The sequence below is a fragment of the Electrophorus electricus genome, chromosome 7, assembly GCF_013358815.1.
Source record: "Electrophorus electricus isolate fEleEle1 chromosome 7, fEleEle1.pri, whole genome shotgun sequence".
Taxonomy (NCBI): domain Eukaryota; kingdom Metazoa; phylum Chordata; class Actinopteri; order Gymnotiformes; family Gymnotidae; genus Electrophorus; species Electrophorus electricus.
The window spans coordinates 20,512,910-20,539,764 of NC_049541.1; the positions used below are offsets into that span (position 1 = coordinate 20,512,910).

A 26,855-nucleotide genomic window follows, 5' to 3' on the forward strand; every position below is an offset into this window, starting at 1 on the left:
ATGGTGTATAATTAGTGCTCGGATGGACTCTTACGTCCGTAAGGTTCCACTTCAGTTTACATGAGGTTTGATGTGTGATATTTAAGTAGAAAAATTATTCATGCTCTCATCCTGTTGCTAATTTGCTGAAATTTGAAAAATGTATGTCAGTGCAGTAACATGTTTTGGTGATTAAAATGAGTGTGTGTGTGTGTGGTTTCTTAGAAAGGAGATTCAGGTCGACTGGGAGTTGCTGGTATGCCTGGCTTACCTGGTGCTCCTGTGAGTAAAAATCTTTATCAAATATTTACCTGATGCATGGAGGTAACAGTTCTAGTAGCCTCAGGCTCTGTGGTGTATGTAGAGAGAAAAGACAAATGCCATGAGCAAAAGTAATGTCAGAACAATCACACGGTCTTCAATATGGTTTTTAAGAGCTAAAATAAATGTTGCATCAGACATCACAAATTTATGCAGAGGTTCAAGGTAATTTCTTAACTGGAGCTGCATAATCTTTTAAGTAGAAAATGTCAAAGCTATTGTGAGCGGAATGCGATCTAGCCGATACTACCGTACACTTAGACCTCGTATAAGCCCCTGAACGCTAAACCTAGTGTTTGTGTGCCTTGGTGTGTAGGGTAAACCTGGTGTGGATGGAAAGCGTGGAATAGCAGGAAAAGAAGTAAGAGCCTTTTGAACTTGCAGAGAGCATTTCACGAATGTGACTTGCCTGATTCTTAGATCTTTGCATGTGTTCACTGTAGGGAGAGAGAGGACTCAAGGGTGAAGATGGGAAAAAGGTATGGCAAAACAAAATGCCTCCGGAAAATCCTCGCCTCCCCGCAATAATATAGCGTGTAATGTGTTTTTCATATTTGCAGGGTGAGAAAGGGGAACCTGGTGTTGATGTAAGAATTTTGATGCCTATATTTTATAACCGGTTCTGTCCTAAAAGAGCTTTAGTAAGTTCCTTTTAGTTTTTACTTAGGAACCTGTGTGTGTTGTCAGGGTAAAGGAGCAAAAGGAGACAGAGGACCTCCAGGGTTGCCAGGTCCTCCATTTGTACTCCAGGAGGTGGGACCCTTCAGAAATTATAAAAGCACACAAGCACACACAAGCAAATCAGTCTCTGCTTACATAAACATGGGGACCTGCTATTCATACATTTTCCTGCATGTTGTAGAAATTTCCAACACAGAAGATTGTTTTGGGTTTTTAGTATCCAGATAATGAATCCGATCTTATGGAAGACATCAATGGCATCTTCTTACGATGAGTGTCTTCTAACGAGAGAGAGCTGATGATATTTGTGCTAACTTTTAAATTGACTCCCCCCAAAAATAATTTTTAATCATATATAATCACTACATCTCATTAAAAGGTTTTCAACTCTAAAATTAGAAATCTTTAAAAATATGTGCTTAGAAATATGTGCTATCCTATATGCTAATTTCTTCTTTACTCCAGCAGTCGTCTCAGTTGCACGTGCAGTGCAGTAGAGGTGAAGGAACTGGCTTGGCTCAGGATGTTCAGTGGTCACCACAGTCCATACAGATTAGGATAGTGTTTCTAAATTGATACATGCAGATTAGGATAATGTTTCTAAATTGGTCCATGCAGATTAGGATAATGTTTCTAAATTAGTTCAAGAAGATTAGGATAATGTTTCTAAATTAGGCAATGCAGATTAGGATAATGTTTCTAAATCGGTCCATGCAGATTAGGATAATGTTTCTAAATTGGTTCATGCAGATTAGGATAATGTTTCTAAATCGGTCCATGCAGATTAGGATAATGTTTCTAAATTGGTTCATGCAGATTAGGATAATGTTTCTCAATTAGCCAATGCAAATTAGGATAATGTTTCTAAATTAGTCTGTGCAGATTAGGATAATGTTTCTAAATTAGTCTATGCAGATTAGGATAATGTTTCTAAATTAGTCTATGCAGATTAGGATAATGTTTCTAAATTAGTCTGTGCAGATTAGGATAATGTTTCTAAATTAGTCTGTGTATATTAGGATAATGTTTCTAAATTAGTCTGTGCAGATTACAATAATGTTTCTACATTTATCTGTGCAGCTGTGTTCCACACAGTAAATGACACTGAAAGATTCTGTTACTATTCACTGTCCATTTTTAAAATATTTTTGAGTCTGGAGCTTCATTTGTAGAATTAAAAATAACAATGTTCAATTGTAGAATTAAAAAATAACAATGTTAAAACTAAAGTGGCTCCTTTAAACGTCATCTGACCCACCTAACTGCACTAAGTATCTCATACTGTCTGCACGAGCCTGACTTGGCTCACACCTGTGATTGGACAAAACATTTACTTACATGCTTGGCACCACAACACCCCAACTAATACAGGGGATTAAATCCGGAATTTTTAGGGTGCAGAGTTGGGTGGGTTCTACTTTTGAATCCCAACGATATCTGTTATAAAACGTGATGCGCATATAAAACTGAACAGCCATTGGCGCTCCAGCTGGTTAATGGGCCTGCTTATGCTAAAGGTTTGTTTATTTATAGGGTGCTTCTACAGATGAGATAAGAAAAGTGTTTCCAGTACCAATGGGTCCCCCCGGAGCAATGGTGGGTGCCACTTGTTGTAGGTTTACTGTTTAATTGTCTGTAATTGTCTGTGCCGAATGCAAAAGCTAGACATGGGATGAAATAATGATGAACTATTAAAACATAAAACACACTACACCTTTGGGTCTGTCTGACACAAACAGAATGGAAGTTATTTGCTCATGTCAGTGCACAGAATGGTGTGTTTGATGGGTTTGTCATGTTTGATGGGTTTATTTTTGATTACGAGGTGTTTATAATGGCATGCTTCAATTTCTCCTCTCTGCCATTGTATGGGTGCATGTGTGTGTATATGTAGGGTCCTCCTGGAATGAAGGTAAGATATTCATACATAAATAAAAATCTTGCTTTAGTTAAGATAATTTTATATTTCAGAAAACATGTCCAAAGTGAAATAAACTATACTGTACGTAATTTGTTTGCCACTGTGGTTTATAGGGAGAAAAAGGAGATCGTGGCTTGAAAGGAGAAAAGGTCTTACCTCCTGTTTTCCTACACTCAGTGTGAATAATTGTTTAACTGTTTAAAGATATTATAGTAAAGAATTGTTTGTTTGTTTGTTGCTTTGTACTTGTTTTGCACAGGGGGAGGCGGGGCTACCAGGGAGAGCCATTGATATTAAGGTATACAGGAAGTCGCAATCGCTGATATATAGAGTATGTGCATATTAAACACGTGCTAATGTTATTCACACACTGAGAAACCAAGTTATGTTTCTTTTAGGCCATTGATGAATTATTTGAATCATATGGAATTAAGGTAAGCTGTCAACATCAATTTTAAAATCTTGCCTGAGTCCCAGATACATTTATAGACATTAATCGTGCATGTATTTTCAAATTGAATTTCCCAGCTATCTCTGCTGAAGGCCTTGATTGACAGGCTACTCCAGGATGGTATGGAGGAACTCCTGCATGAAATCACCACTAAAAAAAAAATTAAAGGGCAGAAGATAGCCCCCGGCTCCAATGTCATCTCCGAATACACTGTAAAGTATTTTAATTGAATGGTTGTATTTTAATACATTGCTGAGTGATAAACTACGTCATTTTTACAAATAACTCTTTATATAAATGAATATAGTTTTAAGGTGAGATTCCCAGTCTGTGATAATTAAATAATTATACTCAGTGCACAGACTGTTAAATAAGCAAAAGCTTAATATATTGCCAATTCTCTTCTTTCGTAGAGTTCAGTGAATGACAAACTCTCCAGTGAACCACATAGCGATGAACTCCTGATCAAGGATGAGGGTGAGCCAGAGGAGGACCAGTTGCTGGAACCATATCCAGTTAAGGACAACTTAAAATACATTTTAATTTTGGATGTAACTACTTGAATTGTTTATTCAATCTGTGAAGCCTGCTAAGTGTTTCAGTGGGGTTTCGGTGTTTTGATCTGAAGATACAAGCTAATTCATGATTCATAACAATGGCACTGGTGACACTTAAGAATTCTTGAAGGAGCAACATCAGCATTGTGAGGTGTTGGGTTCTGGAATGTTGTGGCATCGCCCATAACCGGCAGGTTGCAGGTTCAAGTCTCATCCAGGAAAACTACAAAATAAACACACTACAAAATAAAAGTCAGAGGGGAAGGGGCAGATTCATGTTCTTCATGGTGGTCTGTAGCCAAATGATAGAATAAGGCATCTCCCCAAGGTTTCTACTCAAACAGTTATTTTATAGTTAGTTGTAATATATTTGACACTTTGATCATTTTTATTATAAATGATCACCTTGTAGTTGTGATTAAAGAAAAATGAGAAATAATTTACAAAAAGAAAAAAATTGTACTCTTGTGTTTATAATATGAATTCAGTTGATAGTTAGCTGGGCATGTCTCTTTTTTAATTTTGCAAATCCATTCTTGTTTTTGAAGGATCCAGTGAATGAAACAGAAGCGGCTCCGGCCGTGCACAGACAGAGCGGTCTGGGCCCAGCAGAGACCAGAGCGAGAGTGCAGCAGGAGGGCAAAGCCATGGTGGACAACTTCACAGAATCACCAGACGTCACCAAAACTAACACCTCTTCAGAAGGGGTGCAGAGGGTAGCTCTTCGAGCCCAAATGATTTTGCGAGTGGTTGTGTGCTCGTGTGTGTGATCTCTTTTTTAAAATGTACGTGCACGTGTGTCTGTGTGTTTGCGCGTACATGTGACAGACTGGTTCGTTAAAGGCAGAGGTAAGTATGGAGGCACTTCTCCACAGTCAGGAGGACATGGCGAAGAAAGCTGGAGAGAAGAAGCGAGGGAGAGAGAGAGGCAAGGTGTAGTACACCTAATGTTTATTCACAGTTCTGTTGCCGTTTAGTTATTGTGCATTGTACAGCTGCCAAGGAAGCTTGGTTGTTGTAGCATTCAATATAGCAACTAGATTATATCTACACTTTCATAAGAACAATTTTCTTGCTGAAGTTCTTGTATTTTCAATGCATATATATATATATATATATTAAGATTGTAACGTAAACATTTTTAACCCCCTTGCTAAATTATCTGTGATTAACCATTATATCAGTGATAACAAATTGCTTATTAAAATGTAACCTTAATAAAGGTTATTCATAATCAGTAACTACATTTAATTTAAATAACTTAAATAATATATATATATACTCACCAGGATGGTAACACCATGCTTGGCTTTGGCATGTTGTGTTGATAGGTTGTAGCAGGACTGGTTTATGGTTTACAAGACTAAACATTTCTACTAAAGTAGAATTTCCTTGAATTTACACACTTAGCATTCCCAACATTTTGGCCAAGATATGCTTTCTTGTGTTTTTATTGGTCCAGTGTCAACACAAGACAATAATATTTACATTGTTGAGATATAATTAAATTCAATTAAACTAATTAAAAGCCCATTTAATATGGTATAATACTTTCTGTTTGTAAAATTAAATGAAGTGTCACCTTGACATTTTGGCTGTGAAACTCCTAACAGGGTAAAAGCAACAAAGGATGGAATAAATGCCGCAAGAAGCGAGTGGTAAATGTTCTGCTTCAACACGATTACTAGCACTTAACTAATACTTTCCGTGCAGATGTGCCTCACACTGACACTGAACTCTCAAACTGTTAAAACATCTCTCAGTGTACAACCCAGCATTTCATAATAAAGTGCATACCATTTTAATACCGTACTGCATACATGTTAAATCTTCAGTGTGAAACGCACTACTAAACTTGAATTTTCCCAGATAGTTTATGAAAAATTTTTTCTCTCACTCACTTGAGTAACTTTTTTTATGTAGTATATAAACAGAGATAAACAAAGGTGAGATATATAATATACACAATTAAAATAAAGAGGCTTTCAGAACCAAGGTACATCAGTCATTGTTTGGCTCTCTTCCTATGAATTAGACAATATGACACACACAAGAAGAAGCTAAATCTAGAATTTAATCCAACTGGTAGCACTGAAGTGAGATCGTCCTTTAAAATACAGCCTTAAATAAACTAAAATTTACTTTTTTGGTCACTTCAGAGTGCAACATTTGATTTTTAGGAAATTAATGTTTAAAGAATGTAAAGCAAAATATTTCAAACATCAGCAAAGTATATCAAAAACACTGATATACTAAGCATATGATAAGTAACCGACTAGGAATAATGAACATTTTAACTACATAAGACTTTCAACAATTAACATATCTGATATGTTACTAATCTAACTCACCACAATTCATCCCTATTATTAACTTTTATCTCTGTTTAATACTAGAGATGGGATAGTTGCAGTTTTTATTGAGATATTGCAGTATAAAACTCAGATACTCATGCTGTTTCAAATTTTAATGCTAAAAAAGTGCTAAGATAATTTTACTAAACTACTAAACTACCTTTACAATGATACTAAACTACTTTTACTAAACTACTAAACTACTTTTACTACAGAACAAGCTATTAGAGCAAGCTATTAGCCTTCTTGTTAAACCAGTGAATTTACATTGTTTTCTTTATTCATGAACAAGGCAGGATAGTTCACAATTATGTTGAATAATCCAGTTAGAGAACACTAAAATGTGTTACAAGATGACATCCACATGTAATTTATGTAGCTAAGAGAAAGTGCATATTTTTATTATTTATAATAATAAATACATAATACAGTTAAGCAGTTTAATTACTTAACAATATAATCTTAACAATGTCTATTAATGGCTATTAAACATTTAGACATATTTGAACAGTACTGCATTATTATCAAAAACCGTGACATTATTACTGGTCACTGATGGAGAATTTTAAAGCTTTTCCATCCATAGTTGTTATTATATTATTAGTTTAATTTATACTTAATCTGTCATTTAAAAAGATGGTTGGCACTGTAATGTCCTTAACTCTGAAACAGTAAATAGTGGTACTATTTCACAAGTGATGTATGTGTTTGGTCTTTGTTTGTAAATGTATTGCTAAAATTGTGATTCTATTCTCTCGTGTCTTCAAATGAAAGGAGGGTGAAACCTATGAGGAAGAGGAGCTGAAGGAAGAGATGTATGATGATGAAGTGTATGAATATGAGGTTGGTGTTTCTGCAACCATGTACACGACTGAAATGTCTCAAAGTGATAATCTGGGATTTTAGACATAAAGGAAAAACTGCTGTCACAGTTGAAATTTGTTTTCAGACAACAAACACTGGCTTCTTGTGTCTCAGGACTAAAAGAATTACTGGCCACATGACCTCAGGAGGACTTGTAGAACTCAGTGATAGTGCCACACACACACACACACACACACACACACACACACACACACACACACACACACACACACACACACACACACACACTTTGCCACTGGAGTGCAGATATATCTCCTTCCCAACGCTTCAGGCAATTAAACTTATTACAGCATACTTGACTACACACATTTCTGAAAGGGCCAAGGAAAAGTTTAAGGAATCACTAATCAGTAATAAGTATTATTTCAGTATATAGTTCACCTTATAAAAAGTTCTAGTCTTTTAGTAATACTGTATTACACATAATCCAGGAAGCCTTGTCAGTATCTTTCACCCAGCGATGTTTCAAATACTGTATGCATCTTACTGGAGTTTTTCTGTCCTCACAGCCTGAACTGGTTACAGAGCTGACGGTTCTCCTCCCAGATGAGGACAAGGTGATAGTGTCCCAGAGACACACTCAAACAGCTGTTTTAAAACACCAAAAGACCAAACACTGCTTTCTAAATGACTGAATATACTGAATGTAAATAGAAGTTACTATTGTTAGTATCATTTTGCTTTTTCTAGAACGAGAAAACAACAGAGAGCGCTACATATTCACAAAGCAATGTGAGTCTTTCGCAACTTTAGCAAAGAAAAGCAGTTTTGATATTTTTCTGAATTTTGACATAATGCATATCGTGCAGTCAACCTGTGAAACTACCTGGAATTAAAAAAAATATTTTCCATATTTATTCTTCTTCACCTTATTTGTTAGACGGCCCCTAAATATATATTTCATCTTCTGTAAAGGAACCAGTAACAGAGTTCATTATTTAAGATTTAATACTGACTTTCCACCTAACTGATCATGACAAAAGTGACAAGCACATAACAAACGTTCTGGGCCATTTGGCTAAAACTGAAATCCAGAAGATATAACGATAAGGAGACGTGTAAATACAACTACGAGTCTCAGGTTTCCTGTGTGTCTTTTTTGCCTCAGCACTTTGCTGTAAACTCATTTGATACATTTTGTTCTTTGATCACACTAACACTAAGCATCCCTGTGAGATATTTTAATTATTTTCAGCATTCGTTTACCAGTGTCTGAGCTGCTATCATCCAGTGCTTTAGAAACAAAAGAGAATTTCCAAGTGTCTTAATGTCTCTAAATTGTAGCTGTTATATATGTGAATAATTTTTGCAAAGTCATAAGATTCATCTATGCTGAATATTCATTAACCTCAGGAGAGCTACACGACAAAGCACCTTCCCTTCTCTGCAGGAGTCACAGAGCAGGTAACGATCCTACATCATTGATTTCCTAATGACCGCGTGTAAGAGTCTAACTGAAGTTTGTAATATATGTTCCTACAGTATAGTCCAATCACACCTTCCTCAAATGTCAAAGGCAACCAAGCTGTGGACCAGGTAAGAAAGAAGCATTGCTTGGTTTTCTGTTTCTGCATGTTTCCTTTAGCATTTTGCAAGTTCTTTCATTTGAGGTTGATCGTATGGTGTCCACCGAAGGTCTACATACTCTGCCATAATGTTCACATTTTTGGACACAATAAACTCAAATAATCATCATTTAAGTACGTACAAAATGAATATACAAGTCTTTGAGTTACTGTCCAACCCAGCGCTGAATGCTTTACAGAGTTTGTAATATTCTATGTAAAATAAAAAGGCTAAACTAACCATTTTTGCTATGAAACTTCTAGTGAAGTTTTCAATGAATTCTGTCTGTCCTCTCTAATCAGTCTCTGGAGGGGTGTCCTGAACTAAATAAGGGCTTCCTAGTGACATCAATGATCTTAACTGGCACCCAAGAGATATTTAAGGCTTTTCAGGAAATCTTTGCAAGTCTTTCAAGTTTACTAATCTATTCCTTTGGTACACTTCTGAACTAGTATCTGTGTAATGACATGATATAATGCATCACAAAGTAATAATGCTTAAGGAGTATTTAGATGTTTTATAGACTGTATTTGTTTAGAAAACTGTGCTACCTGCGATCTAGTGTTAACATGTTGTCTGTTCGGCATGAGGCTGTACTTTGTGGCATGACCTTAAAGGGCATTCATAACATCAGAGGACGTTATGTTTTATCTGCTAAACATATGCAAGTGAATTAGAATTTGGCTTGAATTGCGTTACTAAAAATCTGACTGTTTACTAACTCCTCTGCGAATTTCACCAGTGCAAATGATCAAATCAAAAAGACACGAGAAGGGAATAGTGAAAACAATTGAGTTGAAGGTTTCAGAACATGCAGTGAAACTTCTATAAATGTAATATTAATCATCCTTAAAGTTGTAATGCTATAACTAAGCATTTTGATTAATGAAACTGCCAAGCATGCATTTGCTGTAGTTAACTCACAAGTTACCCAATGCAATGCATGCAGAAGCGTTCAACATTGCATGTTAGCAGATGGCCGGTCCAGCTCTCTTTGATAGACCTTCTTTTTGAATTCTTGACACAGGAGTTTCCCTAGGCTCAGTTACAGGGATATTCAAGCTCTCAGAACACGTGGGCTTCCTCAGAGCATGTGTGTAGAAACTGTTCAAGCAGGGGAGGACCCAACTGACCAGCCATACACGGGGACTCTCAAGATGATGATGTCATGCGTTTGTGTCGGATTCGTGCTCACGGTACCTTATACGAGTGCAGGGTCTCTGAACAGTGGGAATGATCGACTGCACACTAGGGAATGATGGGTGTTTTAGGTCCATCCGAGAATCCTTCAACTTTTTGGTGGTTTTCTATGCTTTTCACAAAACACTCTAAAACAGTTTTGCACAAGAGTTACATGATATACCACAATTTATTTAGTTTCTGTTAAAAATTAGATACTCAATAACTGAAAAGGTAAAAAATCTGATGTCAAAATATAGTCCTTCATGCATTATGACTGCATATACATTTTATTTTATTTATTGAAAAGACATTGAAGAAAATTTGTTTTTGTTTTTTTCTCCAGTAAAATACAGTAAAAATATTGAACCCAATTGTATTCTTTTCTCTGGATACTTTGTGGTCTGTTTCCACTGGTGAAATTCAATGATACAGATTTTTTCTTTTGTATTTAATCTCCTAGTGCATGTGTGTCAGTAAATTGGTTTAAGGCTCCTAAACTTGTCTTTGTGTCTTTTTTTCCTGTCTTTTGTGTTTCTAATCCACCTCTAAACACATTTAACAACCGAAGGCTAACAATGGAAACTTCACAAAAACCTTATAAAGAGGGACCACAATTATATGTACTAAAGGACCATTGTATAATAAATGCGTTCTGCTGAAACTATCTTGTGTCACTTTTTGGATGTTATCAGGGGGTCATGTCAAGTTCTGATGCACTAGGAGCAATGCCAATAGTGAAGAGGAGCGCCCCCTGGCCCGATTACATGGTAATAGAGTGTGTTGCTGTTTGCTACCTGCTACTGGGAATAATCTTGTCCCTTCAGAACTTTAATCACATCTTCAAATTATGGCAGAGAAGTAGGTCAACTGCAGCTCCAGTGCTCTTTTGTAGGCCTTTATGCCTGGAACTCCTGGAGGACAAAACCGTCGCATCCAAGGACAAAAGGTGACAGAAATAATTTAGGACTGTGCACTGCACAGTTCAGTTTTGGTGTTCCCTTCTGATGAGTCGTAGTCCTCAAGTAAACACGAATGAGTGTGTCTCTAAAAGCCCTTACCTCCTAATTATTTCTTACTGCAGAGCCCATCTGGTGCAAAAACAAAACTAAATGTCAGTGTAAGTTGGCTTCAGCCTCATGAATAAACAAGGATTCGCTTTGTAGAGCTCAGATAGCCCTGCCATGCAATTACTGTTGCTTCTTTTTTCTCAATCTTTCTTGCAGAAAAAGAAACAGGAAAACAAGGATACTGACGCAGACCCCGAGAGACGCAGAGAGCGAGAGGGAGTGAGGGAGGAAGAGAGAGGGATAGCGGAGCCAGAGACAGATCTGGAGAACAGCCTTGAGAGCAAAGAAGAGCAGCAGATCAAACGAGAGGGGGTGGAGACCGAGGCAGGGGGCGCGGCAGAAGGGGCCTGGGGGATGGGGGCCGAGGCAGGGGAGCAGCGCGGCTCAGGCGAGCGGGACGAAGAGAGAGGCAGCGAGCACGAGGAGAACGAGTGGGACTTGCAGGAGGAGAGAGAGAGAGACAGGGTGGAGATGGAGAGAGAGAGGATGGAGCTGGAAGGAGAGAGGGAGGCAGTCACAGCAAGGGAGCGACAGGTGGAGACAGAGGCGGAGCCCGAGAGCGTAGATGAAAGACAGAGGATGCAGTGGGAGATCATGGAGAGACAGAGGGTAGGAGACGTAGACAGAGAGGAGGACTTCCTGAGACATATCTCTCGGTATGAGATTCTAAAGGTAGGAATAACTTCCACATATGCTGCCAGCCATGTCAAAGGATCCATGCTGGTCAATGAAATGTTAGAAAGTGCCATAAAACACAACCTAAAATTCAACATTAAATGACTTAAATAGTAAATCCAGAAAGTCAAATAGTCTCTTTTTTAAAATACTGGACAAAATTCAGTGTAACTTGAAAAGTGGTTGTTTGTAACTTTCTTTGTGCATTTTTTTTTTGTTGTTGTGGTTTTTGTTGTTTTAAAGGGGCCTCCTGGTGAGAATGGTATACCGGGGCCGAAGGTGATTCATTTTACAAAACCACCCTCCATTCTAATATAGAGCCAAATCATGTTGTCTGTTCTGTTGTTGTAATCTGTTAGGTAATTCTTACCTCCTAATTTGGTTCAGTCCCGCCCACACTTATGACATCATCCACTCCTGTTCACCATGTTCGGAAATTATTACTGTCATTCACACTCGGTGGGCGGAACCGCAATCTCACCACAATAGCTTTGATGTCCTCTGGGTTCTATTTTAATTTTGTCATGACTGATCATGTTTAATATGAATATTAATAGTTCTCTCACTCTAAGTTTTCTAGTGCTGATAACAAACAGCATGCTTGAGAACTTTTCTGACTGGATATGAAAAACAGCTCATAATATAACCTGTCTGCTGCTGTTGCCTTTTGTATCGACACAGGGGGAGATTGGAGAGAAAGGTCAAAAGGTAATTTAATTTTTGATCAGCAAACAGTCAGCTAGCATCATTTAAGTGTGACATTTTTGTTGACTGACAGAGATGTGTGATTTGTGTCATTTAAGGGAGAACCTGGAATTGGACATCGTGGACCTGTTGGTCAGGCAGGCACACCTGGGCAAAAGGTTAACCTCCATACTACTCCTACAGGCTAATTAGGGATGAACAGTCATGCTCGTTCCTCTGCTGAAGTTTCTGTTGGACATTTATACTTTAGGGTGAGCCTGGAGAACCAGGGCCCACTGGAGCACAAGGCATTCAGGGTATCCGTGGCAACCCTGGAATCCCAGGAACACCAGGTCAAAGAGGTCAGTCAGGGGACCCTGGACAGCCAGGTAGAGAGGTCAGTATTCTGCGCCTCCAGAGGACTTTAAGGTCCTGGCATAATTAACGTTAGCCTTGGTTGAACTGGCTGTAAAGTTGGTGTCTTCAGAATTTCTTTAATTCCTTTATAGGGCGACCGAGGAAGACGAGGGAAAAATGGATCACCTGGCTTTCCAGGTGCACCTGGACCTCCAGGAAAAGAGGTACACTAGCTACAGCGAGGATGCAATGATGAAATGGACTTTGTTTACATGGTAGTCTGACCTTGGGGGGGGGGGGGGGTTGTTTGTTTGTTTTTTAGGGACCACCAGGTCTACCAGGAGCAAAAGGTGACAAGGTACATGTTTCCCCGGCTGGGATGTTGTTAGCTGTTATTGTGGTGGAAATCAATGTTCATAACTTTGCAATCTGTTATCTCCAGGGAGACAGTATACCAGGAGAACCAGGAGACAGAGGTGTCGCCGGACTTCCAGGCCGCAGGGTAATGTGGGAATGGGCCTTATTGACTTAATGTTGGAACGGACCAGAGCAGTGGTAGCTCAGTGGTTAAGGTACTGGTTCAAGTCCCATCACTGCCACGTTGCCACTGTTGGATCCCTGAGCAAGGCCCTTAACCCTCAGTTGCTCAAGTTGTACTCAGTAATAATTGTAAGTCGCTTTGGATAAAAGCATCAGCTAAATGTATTGTGGATAGTACTGTAAAAGCATGCTTGGGTATAAGGTGAACATTTTTGTAGTATTTTGTGTCCTCTATACTAAGTAACCCCATCTTAGTCTGAGTACTTTCTTACTAAAATGTTGTTAACAGTGTCTCTATTTTTGGAATTTCTTCAATGATAGGGAGCCAAGGGTACGGTGGGTGCCAGGGGGGTGCAAGGCCCCATGGTAGGTGGCACGTTTTATTACACAAAACCAAATGCAGAATAAGCCTTTATTTTAGACATGCTGTTGCATCTTACCTATCTTACCATAACTGTTCTTTCATAAAGTTTAAGTATATGATTGCGCAAAGTAATAATTTCTGCTCTTTTTTTTTAGATTATGTAATATCTACTTACAATTATAAATAATGAATATATGGGTTTAAAATAAACAAAACTTTTGTTTGATGTCATTTTCTTAAAAAGTATTTAATAGTTAAAACTTTAGAGGCATTTATGAATACTTGGGTGTATTGTGCGAATACTTGTGTGTTTCACACACAATGTGCACAAAAGTGTTCATGAATGTGTATATGTGCAAGTTATGCAAATGTTCATGAGTATTTCATGAAGTTCTTAAGTGTTCTTAAAATTATTTATATAATATATATAAAAATATATATTGTTTATTATTTTTCCTGAACTCTTATTGACTTAGGGTCTTAAAGGTCTCCCTGGTATGAAAGGTGAAAAGGTAAGATGACCTTTGAATATAAGTGCACCAGTACAAACTTCAACCTGAATTGAAATTCTAAGGCACCCTGCCATTCTGAGAAGTTTAAATTTTAATGCGAACGACTGACTACCTTTCCAGTACCAACAGGGTTTGAGGGCTTGTCGGCTGCTTTGACAGGGTTATAGAAGGGATGTGTTTAAAAGAGGCAGGTCTTCCCAGAAGTGCCTGGGGCATGCTGTTCTCAGCCAGTTCTGTTCTGCTCTGGACAGCACTCTCTTTTCTCTGACACTGGACTTCTGACTCATGCCACAGCCGTCACTGGGCTCATTTATATTCTGACTTAACATCCATCTTTTCTCCCCCTAAATTTTTTTTAGTCATGACACAAATAGTTCAAGGTCTGTCATCACACGGACCTGGTATCTCCAGCTCTGCTCCAGGAGAACTACCACGCTGCACTTTATGTGACAGGCCTCATCTAACACACTTTGTGTGTTACTGTTGTCTCACCTATCAAAGTCTTGATCTAATTCTCATATGTTTGTTTAGAACTCAACTGTAGGAGTAGGGTTGAAGAAACATGAATGTTCTCAGAATTAACAGCAAACCACTGTCTTTGTAATTAGCATGTCTTCATAATTGTACCTACAACATTTTAATAGCAGAGATATTATTTTGCTATCTCAAATAAAGCATACTCAAATATATATAATCTGTCAAACATTTTTTTCTTTCTCAGGGTGATAAAGGTCTATCTGGCAACAAAGGAGAAAAAGTAAGAGGCAGCTACATACGTGACCTGAACATACATAACATACATGAGACAGACCTGCATAAATGACCTGAACATACATAACATACATGAGACGGACCTACATAAATGACCTGAACATACATAACATACATGAGACAGACCTGCATAAATGACCTGAACATACATAACATACATGAGACAGACCTGCATAAATGACCTGAACATACATAACATACATGACACGGACCTGCATATGCGACCTGAACATACATAACATACATGACACGGACCTGCATAAATGACCTGAACATGCATAACATACATGAGACGGACCTGCATACGTGAACTGAACATGCATAACATACATGAGACGGACCTGCATAAATGACCTGAACATGCATAACATACATGAGACGGACCTGCATACGTGACCTGAACATGCATAACATACATGAGACGGACCTGCATACGTGACCTGAACATGCATAACATACATGAGACGGACCTGCATACGTGACCTGAACATGCATAACATACATGAGACGGACCTGCATAAATGACCTGAACATGCATAACATACATGAGACGGACCTGCATAAATGACCTGAACATACATAACATACATGACACGGACCTGCATAAATGACCTGAACATGCATAACATACATGAGACGGACCTGCATACGTGACCTGAACATGCATAACATACATGAGACGGACCTGCATAAGTGACCTGAACATGCATAACATACATGAGACGGACCTGCATACGTGACCTGAACATGCATAACATACATGAGACGGACCTGCATACGTGACCTGAACATGCATAACATACATGAGACGGACCTGCATACGTGACCTGAACATCATTCTAGAATTATGAGCTGCGTGCTGTGCTGTAGTCCTGATCTTCCGTCTCGTTGTCCCTGCACAGGGGAGTCCTCTGTCTGTGCCAGGGCCACGTGGGATGAAAGGATTAAAGGGAGACGCGGTGAGAAATCTGGCCTGCCCCGCCTTCCTCATATTCTCACGGCTGTGTGTGTGTGTGTGTGTGTGTGTGTGTGTGTGTGTGTGTGTGTGTGTGTGTGTGTCTCCTGCTAAGAGGGAGACTTGGGCTGCAAAGATGAACTGATGAAGCACTTAAATTACACAGGCTAGGACCTCTCACGCTCATAATCTGTGCCGTTCCAGGAAGTTGTAGCTCATTGGTTAAGGTACTTGACTAGTAGTCAAAAGGTTGCCAGTTCAAGCCACACCATGTTATCACTGTTGGGTCCCTCAGCAAAACCTTCAAGTTGTGTTCAGTCCTAATTGTCAGTTGCTTTGGATAAAATCATCAGATAAATTCTATAAATGTAAATAACTCTTAATCTGTGTGAGCCTGGCTCTTAATCTGTGTGAGCCTGGCTCTTAATCTGTGTGAGCCTGGCTCTTAATCTGTGTGAGTCTGGCTCTTAATCTGTGTTTTATGGTAGGGCCTGCGAGGTCCTCCAGGGTTTGATGGAGATAAAGGAGAGAAGGGAGAGGATGGTCCCCCAGGGCTGAAAGTAAGACACTCAGACTGTTCCTGATTTTACTTTAAAACTGAAAAAAAACGTTTTTAAAAATGTCTTGATCCATTTGTTTATTCATTCTCTGCAAATATGTTTGCTCCCTTGGCCACTGCTGGATGTAGTTGTGCTGTAGGTGGTCTGAAGAGCACTATAGCATTGCAGAATACTGCAGGATGGCCAGTTCAATGAGGACTGCTTTTAAGCCTTCTCTGATGCTGCTGCTCTTGTCATTTTTAAATATATTTGCTAATATATGTTTGCCTGTGTGACTACAGACCAATGCTGACACAAAACACTCAGTGGGCCACTTTGTGGATTCAAGTAAATATTCCCAATGTTGAATTAGCATTGAGTAAATGATCATAACGTGCACTGACTCGTCCAAGTCTGTGATGTCATGAACTAGTTCTGGTCTGCAAAGTGCTACAGCATCCAGACCTTACTGACCCTACAGTTGAAGTAAAGGAGATGTGAGGTTTAACCCGGCCATTCTAACCGTAATGGTCTAACGCAGCCATTCTAACCATATTGGTTTAACCCTGCCGTTCTGACTGTAATAATTTAACCCTGCCATTCTAACCGTAATGGTCTAACCCAGCCAGTCTGACTGTAAAGCTTTAACTCTGCTGTTCTGACTGTAATGGTTTAACCCTGCCAGTGTGTGACTGTACTGGTTTAACCCTGCCAGTATGTGACTCTACTGGTTTAACCCTGCCAGTGTGTGACTGTACTGGTTTAACCCTGCCAGTGTGTGACTGTACTGGTTTAACCCTGCCAGTATGTGACTCCACTGGTTTAACCCTGCCAGTGTGTGACTGTACTGGTTTAACCCTGCCAGTGTGTGACTCCACTGGTTTAACCCTGCCAGTGTGTGACTGTACTGGTTTAACCCTGCCAGTGTGTGACTCTACTGGTTTAACCCTGCCAGTGTGTGATTGTACTGGTTTAACCCTGCCAGTGTGTGACTGTACTGGTTTAACCCTGCCAGTGTGTGACTGTACTGGTTTAACCCTGCCAGTATGTGACTCCACTGGTTTAACCCTGCCAGTGTGTGACTGTACTGGTTTAACCCTGCCAGTGTGTGACTCCACTGGTTTAACCCTGCCAGTGTGTGACTGTACTGGTTTAACCCTGCCAGTGTGTGACTCTACTGGTTTAACCCTGCCAGTGTGTGATTGTACTGGTTTAACCCTGCCAGTGTGTGACTGTACTGGTTTAACCCTGCCAGTGTGTGACTGTACTGGTTTAACCCTGCCAGTGTGTGACTGTACTGGTTTAACCCTGCCAGTGCGTGACTGTACTGGTTTACCCCTGCCATTCTGACTGTAATGACAGGGTTTGAAAGGAGAGCCTGGAGCCAAAGGAAGTATGGGGCTCTTTGGAGCACGAGGCCCTGTAGGACAAAAGGTTCCATTTTTATTCTGTGCATATTCAAATACATGATAAATCATCGATATATTTTACAGTGAACCACAGTCCTGGCTTTTCAGAACATTTTCACTCATTTCTGTTTGCATGCTTTAACACTGAGTTCATTCACTCTTTGAGTGTTCTTTTCATTTTAACCATAGGGAGACCCAGGAGAGCCAGGCACCGATGGAGATGTGGTAAGCGTCACAAATTCAGCATCGTTTTATTTTGGTCAAAGCCTTAAAGTTTGAAGGTTCGTATGCATTCGAAGCCTCTGCGGGCTTACTAGAGGCGTGCTAACGGTTCGGGTGTGTCACAGGGCCGTGACGGAGAGGATGGATTGAACGGTGGCAAAGGTGACAGGGGAGAAACAGGCCTACGGGGTAAAGAGGGTGACCAGGTCAGAAAAACATCACGTCCGTTTAAACCGCAACCTGTGTAATCGATTGTGTTTCAGATTAGCTGGTTTGGGAACTGAAGGGAAAGTCAGGATATGTAATATCCAACATCTGGTCTGTTAGCTATGATTTTTGGTGCATACTGAGATGATTAATTATCATCTGATTAACTATCATCTATGATTAATTATCATCGATTATTAACTAAGCTGATATAGGATTTCCTGACTTGTACATAAAGCCATTCTTACTCTGATCCTGTGTTGGCACAGGGGGATAAAGGAGAGCATGGTTTACCGGGAGATAAAGGCATTAAAGGAGAAAAGGTAAAAGATATGCTCCGCCCCTTAGACTTTCTGTCATGCTATCCATGTTTTTTGTTTGGTTTGGTTTGGTTTTGTTTTTACTTAATGTAAACTTCAATCCCACTCTTGTCTATACCCTTCACCCTGCAGGGCTTCCGAGGTTTACCTGGACGGATAGGCAGCGTAGGACTAGATGGGGAACGGGTATTTGTCTTATATTTTATGACAGGAGACATAAACCTTGGCCTTGTTGCTGCAGAAACAAAATTCCATGCAGTAGAGTTTTTCGGTGTTGTGACTCTAATTCACATAAGCAGACCGATATATTTCCCATAAATACGAATCGCAGGGCAGCAGTGGAGTACCTGGGACACCTGGTGCTTCAGGACTAAATGGAGTCCCTGGACGTAAAGTGAGTCCCCCCCCCCCCAAAAAAAAGATCCTTTTCTTGATCACATTATCACATAATTTACTCCTGTAATAATTCACTGAAGCTACAATCTGCAAAATCTTAAATATGACCGCTGACCTTCACTACAATTGGTTGTATACTAATACGGTCATGTGTTATTGTTTAAGGAGATAAAGGTGATGAGTTATAAGGTCATGTGTTATTGGTTAGGGAGATAAAGGTGATGAGTTATAAGGTAATGTATTATTGTTTACAGAAATAAAGGTGATGAGTTATAAGGTCATGTGGTGCTTTTGTTTAGGGAGATAAAGGTGATGAGTTATAAGGTCATGTGGTGTTATTGTTTACAGAGATAAAGGTGATGAGTTATACGGTCATGTGGTGTTATTGTTTACAGAGATAAAGGTGATGAGTTATAAGGTCATGTGATGTTATTGTTTAGGGAGATAAAGGTGATGAGGTATAAGGTCATGTGATGTTATTGTTTAGAGAGATAAAGGTGATGAGTTATAAGGTCATGTGGTGCTTTTGTTTAGGGAGATAAAGGTGATGAGTTATAAGGTCATGTGGTGTTATTGTTTACAGAGATAAAGGTGATGAGTTATACGGTCATGTGGTGTTATTGTTTACAGAGATAAAGGTGATGAGTTATAAGGTCATGTGATGTTATTGTTTAGGGAGATAAAGGTGATGAGGTATAAGGTCATGTGGTGCTTTTGTTTAGGGAGATAAAGGTGATGAGTTATACGGTCATGTGGTGTTATTGTTTACAGAGATAAAGGTGATGAGTTATACGGTCATGTGATATTATTGTTTACAGAGATAAAGGTGATGAGTTATAAGGTCATGTGATGTTATTGTTTAGAGAGATAAAGGTGATGAGTTATAAGGTCATGTGGTGCTTTTGTTTAGGGAGATAAAGGTGATGAGTTATAAGGTCATGTGGTGTTATTGTTTACAGAGATAAAGGTGATGAGTTATAAGGTCATGTGATGTTATTGTTTACAGAGATAAAGGTGATGAGTTATAAGGTCATGTGATGTTATTGTTTAGGGAGATAAAGGTGATGAGTTATAAGGTCATGTGGTGTTATTGTTTAGGGAGATAAAGGTGATGAGTTATACGGTCATGTGGTGTTATTGTTTACAGAGATAAAGGTGATGAGTTATACGGTCATGTGATATTATTGTTTACAGAGATAAAGGTGATGAGTTATAAGGTCATGTGATGTTATTGTTTAGAGAGATAAAGGTGATGAGTTATAAGGTCATGTGGTGCTTTTGTTTAGGGAGATAAAGGTGATGAGTTATAAGGTCATGTGGTGTTATTGTTTACAGAGATAAAGGTGATGAGTTATAAGGTCATGTGATGTTATTGTTTACAGAGATAAAGGTGATGAGTTATAAGGTCATGTGATGTTATTGTTTAGGGAGATAAAGGTGATGAGTTATAAGGTCATGTGGTGTTATTGTTTAGGGAGATAAAGGTGATGAGTTATAAGGTCATGTGGTGTTATTGTTTAGGGAGATAAAGGTGATGAGTTATAAGGTCATGTGGTGTTATTGTTTAGGGAGATAAAGGTGATGGAGGTCTGAATGGACTTGTTGGTGCACCAGGGCAATGCGGCGAGAAGGTCAGTTTTGGAATTATATAGTTCTTTATTTCTTATGTAAATATATATTTTTTTGTCTTTTTTGTCAGGGAGAATACATTGGCTATAATTTTTTATGATATATTACGGTGGCTGTTGTCAGTCTGGCCTGTGCTTCCTTTGTTTGCAGGGAGCTACTGGTTTTCCAGGTTTTCCAGGATTTAAAGGTTCACCAGGCCCACCAGGGCCCAGTGGAGCTCCGGGTCGCCCCGGTCCTATCGGCCCGAAAGGAGGAATCGGACCAAAGGTATTCATGAGTGTGATTCAGATCCTGTGGAGCAGAGCTACAGCATAACCTAATAAACATTATTATTACATACAGTTTTTTACAGGCCATAAAACTTTGAATGCAGCAATCTGAGCCTTTTATTTTACTGTAACTGAAACTTTTTATCTGCATTTGACCACTGACCAGTGTTAAATTCAAACCATGTCTGTTAGACACTTAAAGCTGCTCTAATTGATTCTTATCTAATGAAGGAATACACCCTCTCCCTCCTAACCCACCCTCTCCAAACCACACGCCCTCAGCACTTAGCCTATCCGTCCATGAACTGGGTGCGCATGCAAAATGATTGGCAGGTAGAGAGGACCGCCTCCTAGTCGAGAAGTACCTTTTCCTTATTGTTTAGTACAGTTGGTCTGTGTTTAAACCTTTGTTGAATGCAAAGCCCAGGACAGTCACCAAACCATTTTTCCCTTTCTCAAACCATGTATTTTAATGACAACTATCAGAATGCAAAAACACGTTGAGCAGTTTTTAAAAAAAACAATCACTTACATCATCTTAATGGCCAAATTTCAATGATGTTTGTTACTTTACTTTTAGGGTATTTTTAAGGTATCTTTGTAATTGCATGTTTGCATGCAGCTCATGTGGTTGTGGGTAGTAAAAATGCATTTCCATAGACACAGTAACAGAGGGCATGTCAGTAACTAAACAAGAGCTTCATTTATAGCCAGGCTATACTTACCACCTCCTCCCCACTGCCCTTTTTGCTGCAATTAGGTGCCTCCAGGTTTTGATAGGAACGCAGGACCTTCTGGTGGACACAGTCAGTGGCTCTGTCTGCCCACTGCCCATTGCATAAATTTAAAGAGTTTGAGTCTTCCACTGCTACAACTGTCAGCTGTTTCCTGCTGGGTGTAGGCACTGTGACTGAATCACAGCTGTACAACAGCTAAATTTGCCCCAGGAGCACAGCACAGCTGCCTGATCCAATCACATTCATGATCACAGCTGCCTTATCCAATCACATTCAGGAACACAGATGCCTGATCCAATCAAAATTCCATCCATGGGTCCATACATGTGTTACCACACTCTCATGTTGACTGCATCCTCACATTAAGCCCTCCTCCTCAAGACAGACATGCCTTATCTATAAATGTGCCCTGACTACCAGTAGTACACCAAAGTGTCCAGTGTTACTAAATTTATGTTAGCTAAATGTATGTTTTGTTTACTGTGTAAGTTCATGTAGTGCTCTTCGGCTCAGTATGGTAGAATGATGCTAGAAACGGGTTGTCAGATTTGTGGTTTTACATCATATTTCACATTGTGTGATACTCATTTCGAGTCAGCAAGGTAAACTGGTGCCTGTTTGGGTTTACTTACTGAACCATGCTGGAGATAAAGTGTTAACTTTGTAATGTATAACTGTGTGCCATGTTACTGAATCTCCCTGTCCAGGGAGATACTGGCAGAAGAGGCCGAGCAAAGCCTTGCCAAAGAGGTCTCCCTGGAACTCCTGGACAAAGAGGCCTGGATGTAAGCTCTCCACAGCCTGGACTTCACACAGTCTTGTCACATTGTCCTCAGTGATTGGTGTACAAGGCCCAGGGCCATATCTGTGTCTGATGTCCTGTGTCGTGTGTGTGTTCTCCTCAGGGTCAGATGGGAGGGGGCGGGAGGAAGGGAGACAAAGGTGAACCCGGACTTACGGTGAGCTTGTGGACCGTGTCCTTCGTAGCAGCGCAGTCCACCATCTAACCTGGGAAAGCCCATCCATTATTGTCCATTATTTCTGATCACATAGGTAGAGGATGTTAAGGATTTGGTGACCCAAGAAGTGGTTGAAAAGTGTGGTGAGTTAACAGGCATCCGTGTGTGAGTGTGTGTGTGTGTGTGTGTGCGTGTGTGTGTGTGTGTGTGTGCATATACATGTGTGTGTATTTGTGTGGGTAGTTGGTTATGTGCACAGTTTTGCCTATTGGTGTGCGTTTGTGTTTATCAGTATAGAGTTATGTGCTCTGAGTCACCTGCTGTTGCAGTACGGGGACCCCAAGGGCTCCGCCATCTGTTGTGCCATAGCGTGTTCTCTCAGTGGAAAAGACTGCTGGGATAGCTGCCTTCAGGAATCATTCACACACGACCCCAAGAGAAAAAATATATCCATTAACAAATGAAACATGTTCCACACTGTGTTTTATCATCATAATGTCTGAAATGAGAGAAAGTCGTCTTCTAGCTCTAAAAATGTCCAGCTGATGTCAGATGTACTTCGGATATTGTTGTTTTATTTGCCTTCACTGTAACAAAGAATACAGGGTGTGATCGTGTTCCTATGCTTGATGTTTTATCAAGGGAAAGACATCCTTCTTGTTGTGAACACCAACGATCCGGATGAAGGGAGCGTTCTGAAGGAGGAGAGAGGAACGGATGAGTCTACCCCTCTTTTCATTCAGAGCCTCACTGAAAAGACGGGTGCAGAGATGGAGGAGAAAGCCACAGCTTCAGGTGCTGTTTTGCGGCCAGCGTTAGTGGACGGAAACACCACAAGTAAGCACTCTGATGGTCGGCTCAGTAGTTCTCATTTTTTAGCTGTTTTCAGCCTACACAGTCAGCTCTGGTAAGTGAACCTGTTTCAGTACAATTATCACACGCCACCTTATTCTGGCATTGACAGGAAGCTTTCTTCCCAGCTGTTCATCGAGAATGTGACAAAAACAGTAATACATTAGCTTGGCGTGACTATACTGAGATGTGACATGTTGGTATAGGAGCAAGTTGTTTTTTTTTGTGGATGTCCCAGGGAAGTGAAGGGAATCATAGGAAGCAGAAATGTGTCAGCCTTAGCCGAGCTCAGCGAAGTCAACATCCCTTCAGTCCGGGAGCCGCAAATCTAGTATAGTATCGGACGTGAAAAAAACAAAAACGGCTCAGTATCAAGGAAGAGTGGATTAGCAACTCTGTGTATGGGTTTGGTTACTCACCTGTATAAAAGTCAAAAAAGAAATAGACAAATAACCACATTATGAGAAAGTAACAGGAGCAGGACGGGAAGGAAAACCCTGTTAGAGGAGCTGCTGTCTCTGCTCGGTACGGTGGATCTGATTGTGTCGTAATGTTATCAGTGTATGAAAAAAAAGGCTTGTCTCAGTGTTTTTTCTCTGTCTTACCCCAACACACGCACACGCGCGCATGCCGTTTAAGAGGCAGGCCTGTTAATTATGAATGTGTAATGTAACTGTAGGAAGGGGCAGATGACGCTGGCTCTTCATAGCCACAGGTTATTAACGTACCAAACACAACCGTGTGTGCCAAGCAGGAGTCGACGTGGAGAGAGTGCAGGGGCCGAGACATGCCAGGAGAGCTCTCGGAATGACCTCAGGTACAAGTGTGTCACTCTTTTAAAATTGATGAGGTCAAATACACATGTTTAAATTATGGCTAAATAGTTTTAGATAGAGGACAGCAACCTGTTAAAACAGATGCATTGCTAGATGTAGTATAATAACCTATTAAAAAGATCAAACCTATTAAAACAGACTCATCAGATCCATTTCCAGCATTAAAGAATTGCCACTTTCCCATTAAATTATCTAATTCCCAAAATAATTGAAAAGTTATCAATAGTACTTTGTTAACAATAAATGCTAACTAGGGAAATAATTTAAAAGCAGTATTGTGAATTTCATCCAAAAATGTATTTAAATTGTATTTATACTTGCATTTAAAAGGTGTATGTATGCTTTTCTTGGAGAAGTATATTATTTGTATACTTAATTATTATTACCTGAGGGCCATGCAAACTAAAATTCAAAGATGTAAAGAGCCCAAAATTAATGACTCTTCAAGCACAGCAAAGTACTGGAGAAGCATTAGTAACCTTCTGGGACCCTGTGCTGTTGTATGCACTTGTGATCGTTTCTTGCTCTAACTAGTAGCGCCCAATAATTGAGCCCTTGCCACGAAAAACCAGACATTTTGTACAAATTTTATATTAAAATGCTTAATATGCTTTATTTAGACATACCTTACTTCATTCATGTGAATTAAATTCATGCATTTAAAAATAAAACTTGCAATAAAGCTTTATTTTGTTGTTTTTTATTTTGTGGAATGTGGCAAAAAATTAACATGTATGGCTTTTCGTTGTGAGGATTCACTTATGGAAACCAAGCAATGTCTTCAAACAGGAAGTTACAGGAAGTTACAGGCAGCATTTCAGTGATCAGTGATTGTCCTTCCTCGCCCTCCATATCTGTTACATGCGGTTGGATGTGTAGCAAGATCAGAAGAGAACTCAGACATGCTGAAATCAGGCATTCACTCAATGAGACTGTGTTAAATTTAAAATCTGTGTGTGTGTGTGTGTGTGTGTGTGTGTCGGGGGGGTGGTGGTGAGGGTGTGCAAGTGCGGAATAGATAGAGAGAGAGAGTCATTATGACGAAGTATTTGTGAGCTCTGTATCATCTGTAGCTGCTAGCATTAAGCCTTCAGACATGTGTATGCTTAATGGCAGCGTGTGCATGCTTGACATCAGACGTGTGTACGCTTAACGTCAGCACATGTGTGCTTAACGTCAGACGTATGTACGCTTAACGTCAGCACATGTGTGCTTAACGTCAGACATATGTACGCTTAACGTCAGCACATGTGTGCTTAACGTCAGACGTGTGTACGCTTAACGTCAGCACATGTGTGCTTAACGTCAGACGTGTGTACGCTTAACGTCAGCACATGTGTGCTTAACGTCAGACGTATGTACGCTTAACGTCAGCGTGTGCTAACATTTCAGTGACTCCCACCGCAGGCTCTGCAGCTGAGGTGTGCCACGAGCCGATGTCTGAGGGCCACTGTTCTGAGTACACACTGCTCTGGTACTTCCACCTGAGCTCCAGAGAGTGCCGGCCTTTCGTCTACAGCGGCTGCGGGGGGAACAGAAATCGCTTCCAGACGAAACACGACTGCCAGACATACTGCATCCTATCAGGTCAGAGAGGTAACAAGTCAATCAGTGTCATCCCACAGAGAGCCACAGAGAGTTATCGTGTATTCAGACCAGCCTGTGATAAGAGTTCACAACAGACAGAATGCCAGCCAGCGTAAGGACAAACTCAGCCAGTTGAAAGGTTAGACGCCCTCGTAAATGTCCATGGCTGTGCATTTTAAACATCCTTGTGTTTCTTTTATTTTCTCAGGTGCCGGATCTTGATGGCAGAGCATGGAAGACACTTCTGACACTTCTGTTTCTAGAGATTAGTATTGTTTCTGTACATTATAATGATCTTATTAGTCACATTTTGTCTGCGTGTACACTTGCAGTTTTACTATTTGCTGTATATGCTGCTAGCATTTCTTAGCCTTTTGGAATTGTGTTGAGTGTAATTAATTTCTTCTCATCATACATCTGCAGTATGTTTCAATATTTGCATATCTGAGAGTTACATATTGTTGCACTAATTAAATTACTGCATACATATACACAAGTACACAAAGTACACAAAAATCTCTATGTTTAATGCACCATTTTAACAGTAGTCTAACTACATGGATTCACTGATAAAATTACATGGTCACTATGGGCCACACTTTAGTGTAGTGGTTACGCTTACCTTGTACATTATCACTGTATATCCTATGGTTACTATTTTGCACTAATGGTGAATTTTATTTTGTTATATTTAACTTTGGAATGATTTTTATTTGCAAGGTATTAAAACAGCAAAACAAAAGTGTTGGTGCTTTTATAGGAAGTAGGATTTTTGTGTTTTGTGATTTTTTGTGTGTATATGTGCGTGTCTGTGTCTGTGCATGTGTGTGTGTGCGTATGTGTGCGTGTGTGTATATGTGCGTGTGTGTGTCTGTGTCTGTGCGTGTGTGTATATGTGCATGTGTGTGTTTGTCTGTGCGTGTGTGTATATGTGCGTGTGTGTGTGTCTGTGCGTGTGTGTATATGTGCGTGTGTGTGTTTGTCTGTGCGTGTGTGTATATGTGCGCGTGTGTGTGTGTCTGTGTGTGTGTGTATATGTGCGTGTGTGTGTGTGTGTCTGTGCGTGTGTGT

The 26,855-nt window shown here is 39.9% G+C and overlaps 1 protein-coding gene across 1 annotated transcript in view; it reads left to right on the forward strand.

Moving 5' to 3' along the window:
- col7a1l (collagen type VII alpha 1-like) overlaps window positions 1-26,529 on the forward strand; it is a 69,695-nt gene extending 43,166 nt beyond the window's left edge. Inside the window, 52 exon segments of the mRNA XM_035528554.1 lie at window positions 205-261; window positions 617-661; window positions 744-779; window positions 861-887; window positions 988-1,053; window positions 2,515-2,577; window positions 2,876-2,893; window positions 3,016-3,051; window positions 3,162-3,200; window positions 3,301-3,336; window positions 3,431-3,565; window positions 3,767-3,868; window positions 4,459-4,626; window positions 4,739-4,843; window positions 5,524-5,568; window positions 7,039-7,107; window positions 7,659-7,706; window positions 7,840-7,881; window positions 8,503-8,553; window positions 8,632-8,685; window positions 10,590-10,664; window positions 10,790-10,843; window positions 10,979-11,008; window positions 11,121-11,636; window positions 11,883-11,918; window positions 12,321-12,347; window positions 12,443-12,502; window positions 12,595-12,720; window positions 12,833-12,904; window positions 13,003-13,038; window positions 13,123-13,182; window positions 13,542-13,586; window positions 14,061-14,096; window positions 14,818-14,853; window positions 15,770-15,826; window positions 16,311-16,382; window positions 17,724-17,795; window positions 17,960-17,995; window positions 18,118-18,198; window positions 18,469-18,522; window positions 18,652-18,705; window positions 18,851-18,913; window positions 20,484-20,546; window positions 20,695-20,811; window positions 22,258-22,335; window positions 22,456-22,509; window positions 22,604-22,652; window positions 23,152-23,416; window positions 24,041-24,107; window positions 24,109-24,178; window positions 25,605-25,793; window positions 25,993-26,529. Of these exon segments, the coding sequence (XP_035384447.1) occupies window positions 205-261; window positions 617-661; window positions 744-779; window positions 861-887; window positions 988-1,053; window positions 2,515-2,577; window positions 2,876-2,893; window positions 3,016-3,051; window positions 3,162-3,200; window positions 3,301-3,336; window positions 3,431-3,565; window positions 3,767-3,868; window positions 4,459-4,626; window positions 4,739-4,843; window positions 5,524-5,568; window positions 7,039-7,107; window positions 7,659-7,706; window positions 7,840-7,881; window positions 8,503-8,553; window positions 8,632-8,685; window positions 10,590-10,664; window positions 10,790-10,843; window positions 10,979-11,008; window positions 11,121-11,636; window positions 11,883-11,918; window positions 12,321-12,347; window positions 12,443-12,502; window positions 12,595-12,720; window positions 12,833-12,904; window positions 13,003-13,038; window positions 13,123-13,182; window positions 13,542-13,586; window positions 14,061-14,096; window positions 14,818-14,853; window positions 15,770-15,826; window positions 16,311-16,382; window positions 17,724-17,795; window positions 17,960-17,995; window positions 18,118-18,198; window positions 18,469-18,522; window positions 18,652-18,705; window positions 18,851-18,913; window positions 20,484-20,546; window positions 20,695-20,811; window positions 22,258-22,335; window positions 22,456-22,509; window positions 22,604-22,652; window positions 23,152-23,416; window positions 24,041-24,107; window positions 24,109-24,178; window positions 25,605-25,793; window positions 25,993-26,006 (3,906 nt within the window). The 3' untranslated portion in view covers window positions 26,007-26,529.
- Window positions 26,530-26,855: the final 326 nt, after the last annotated feature.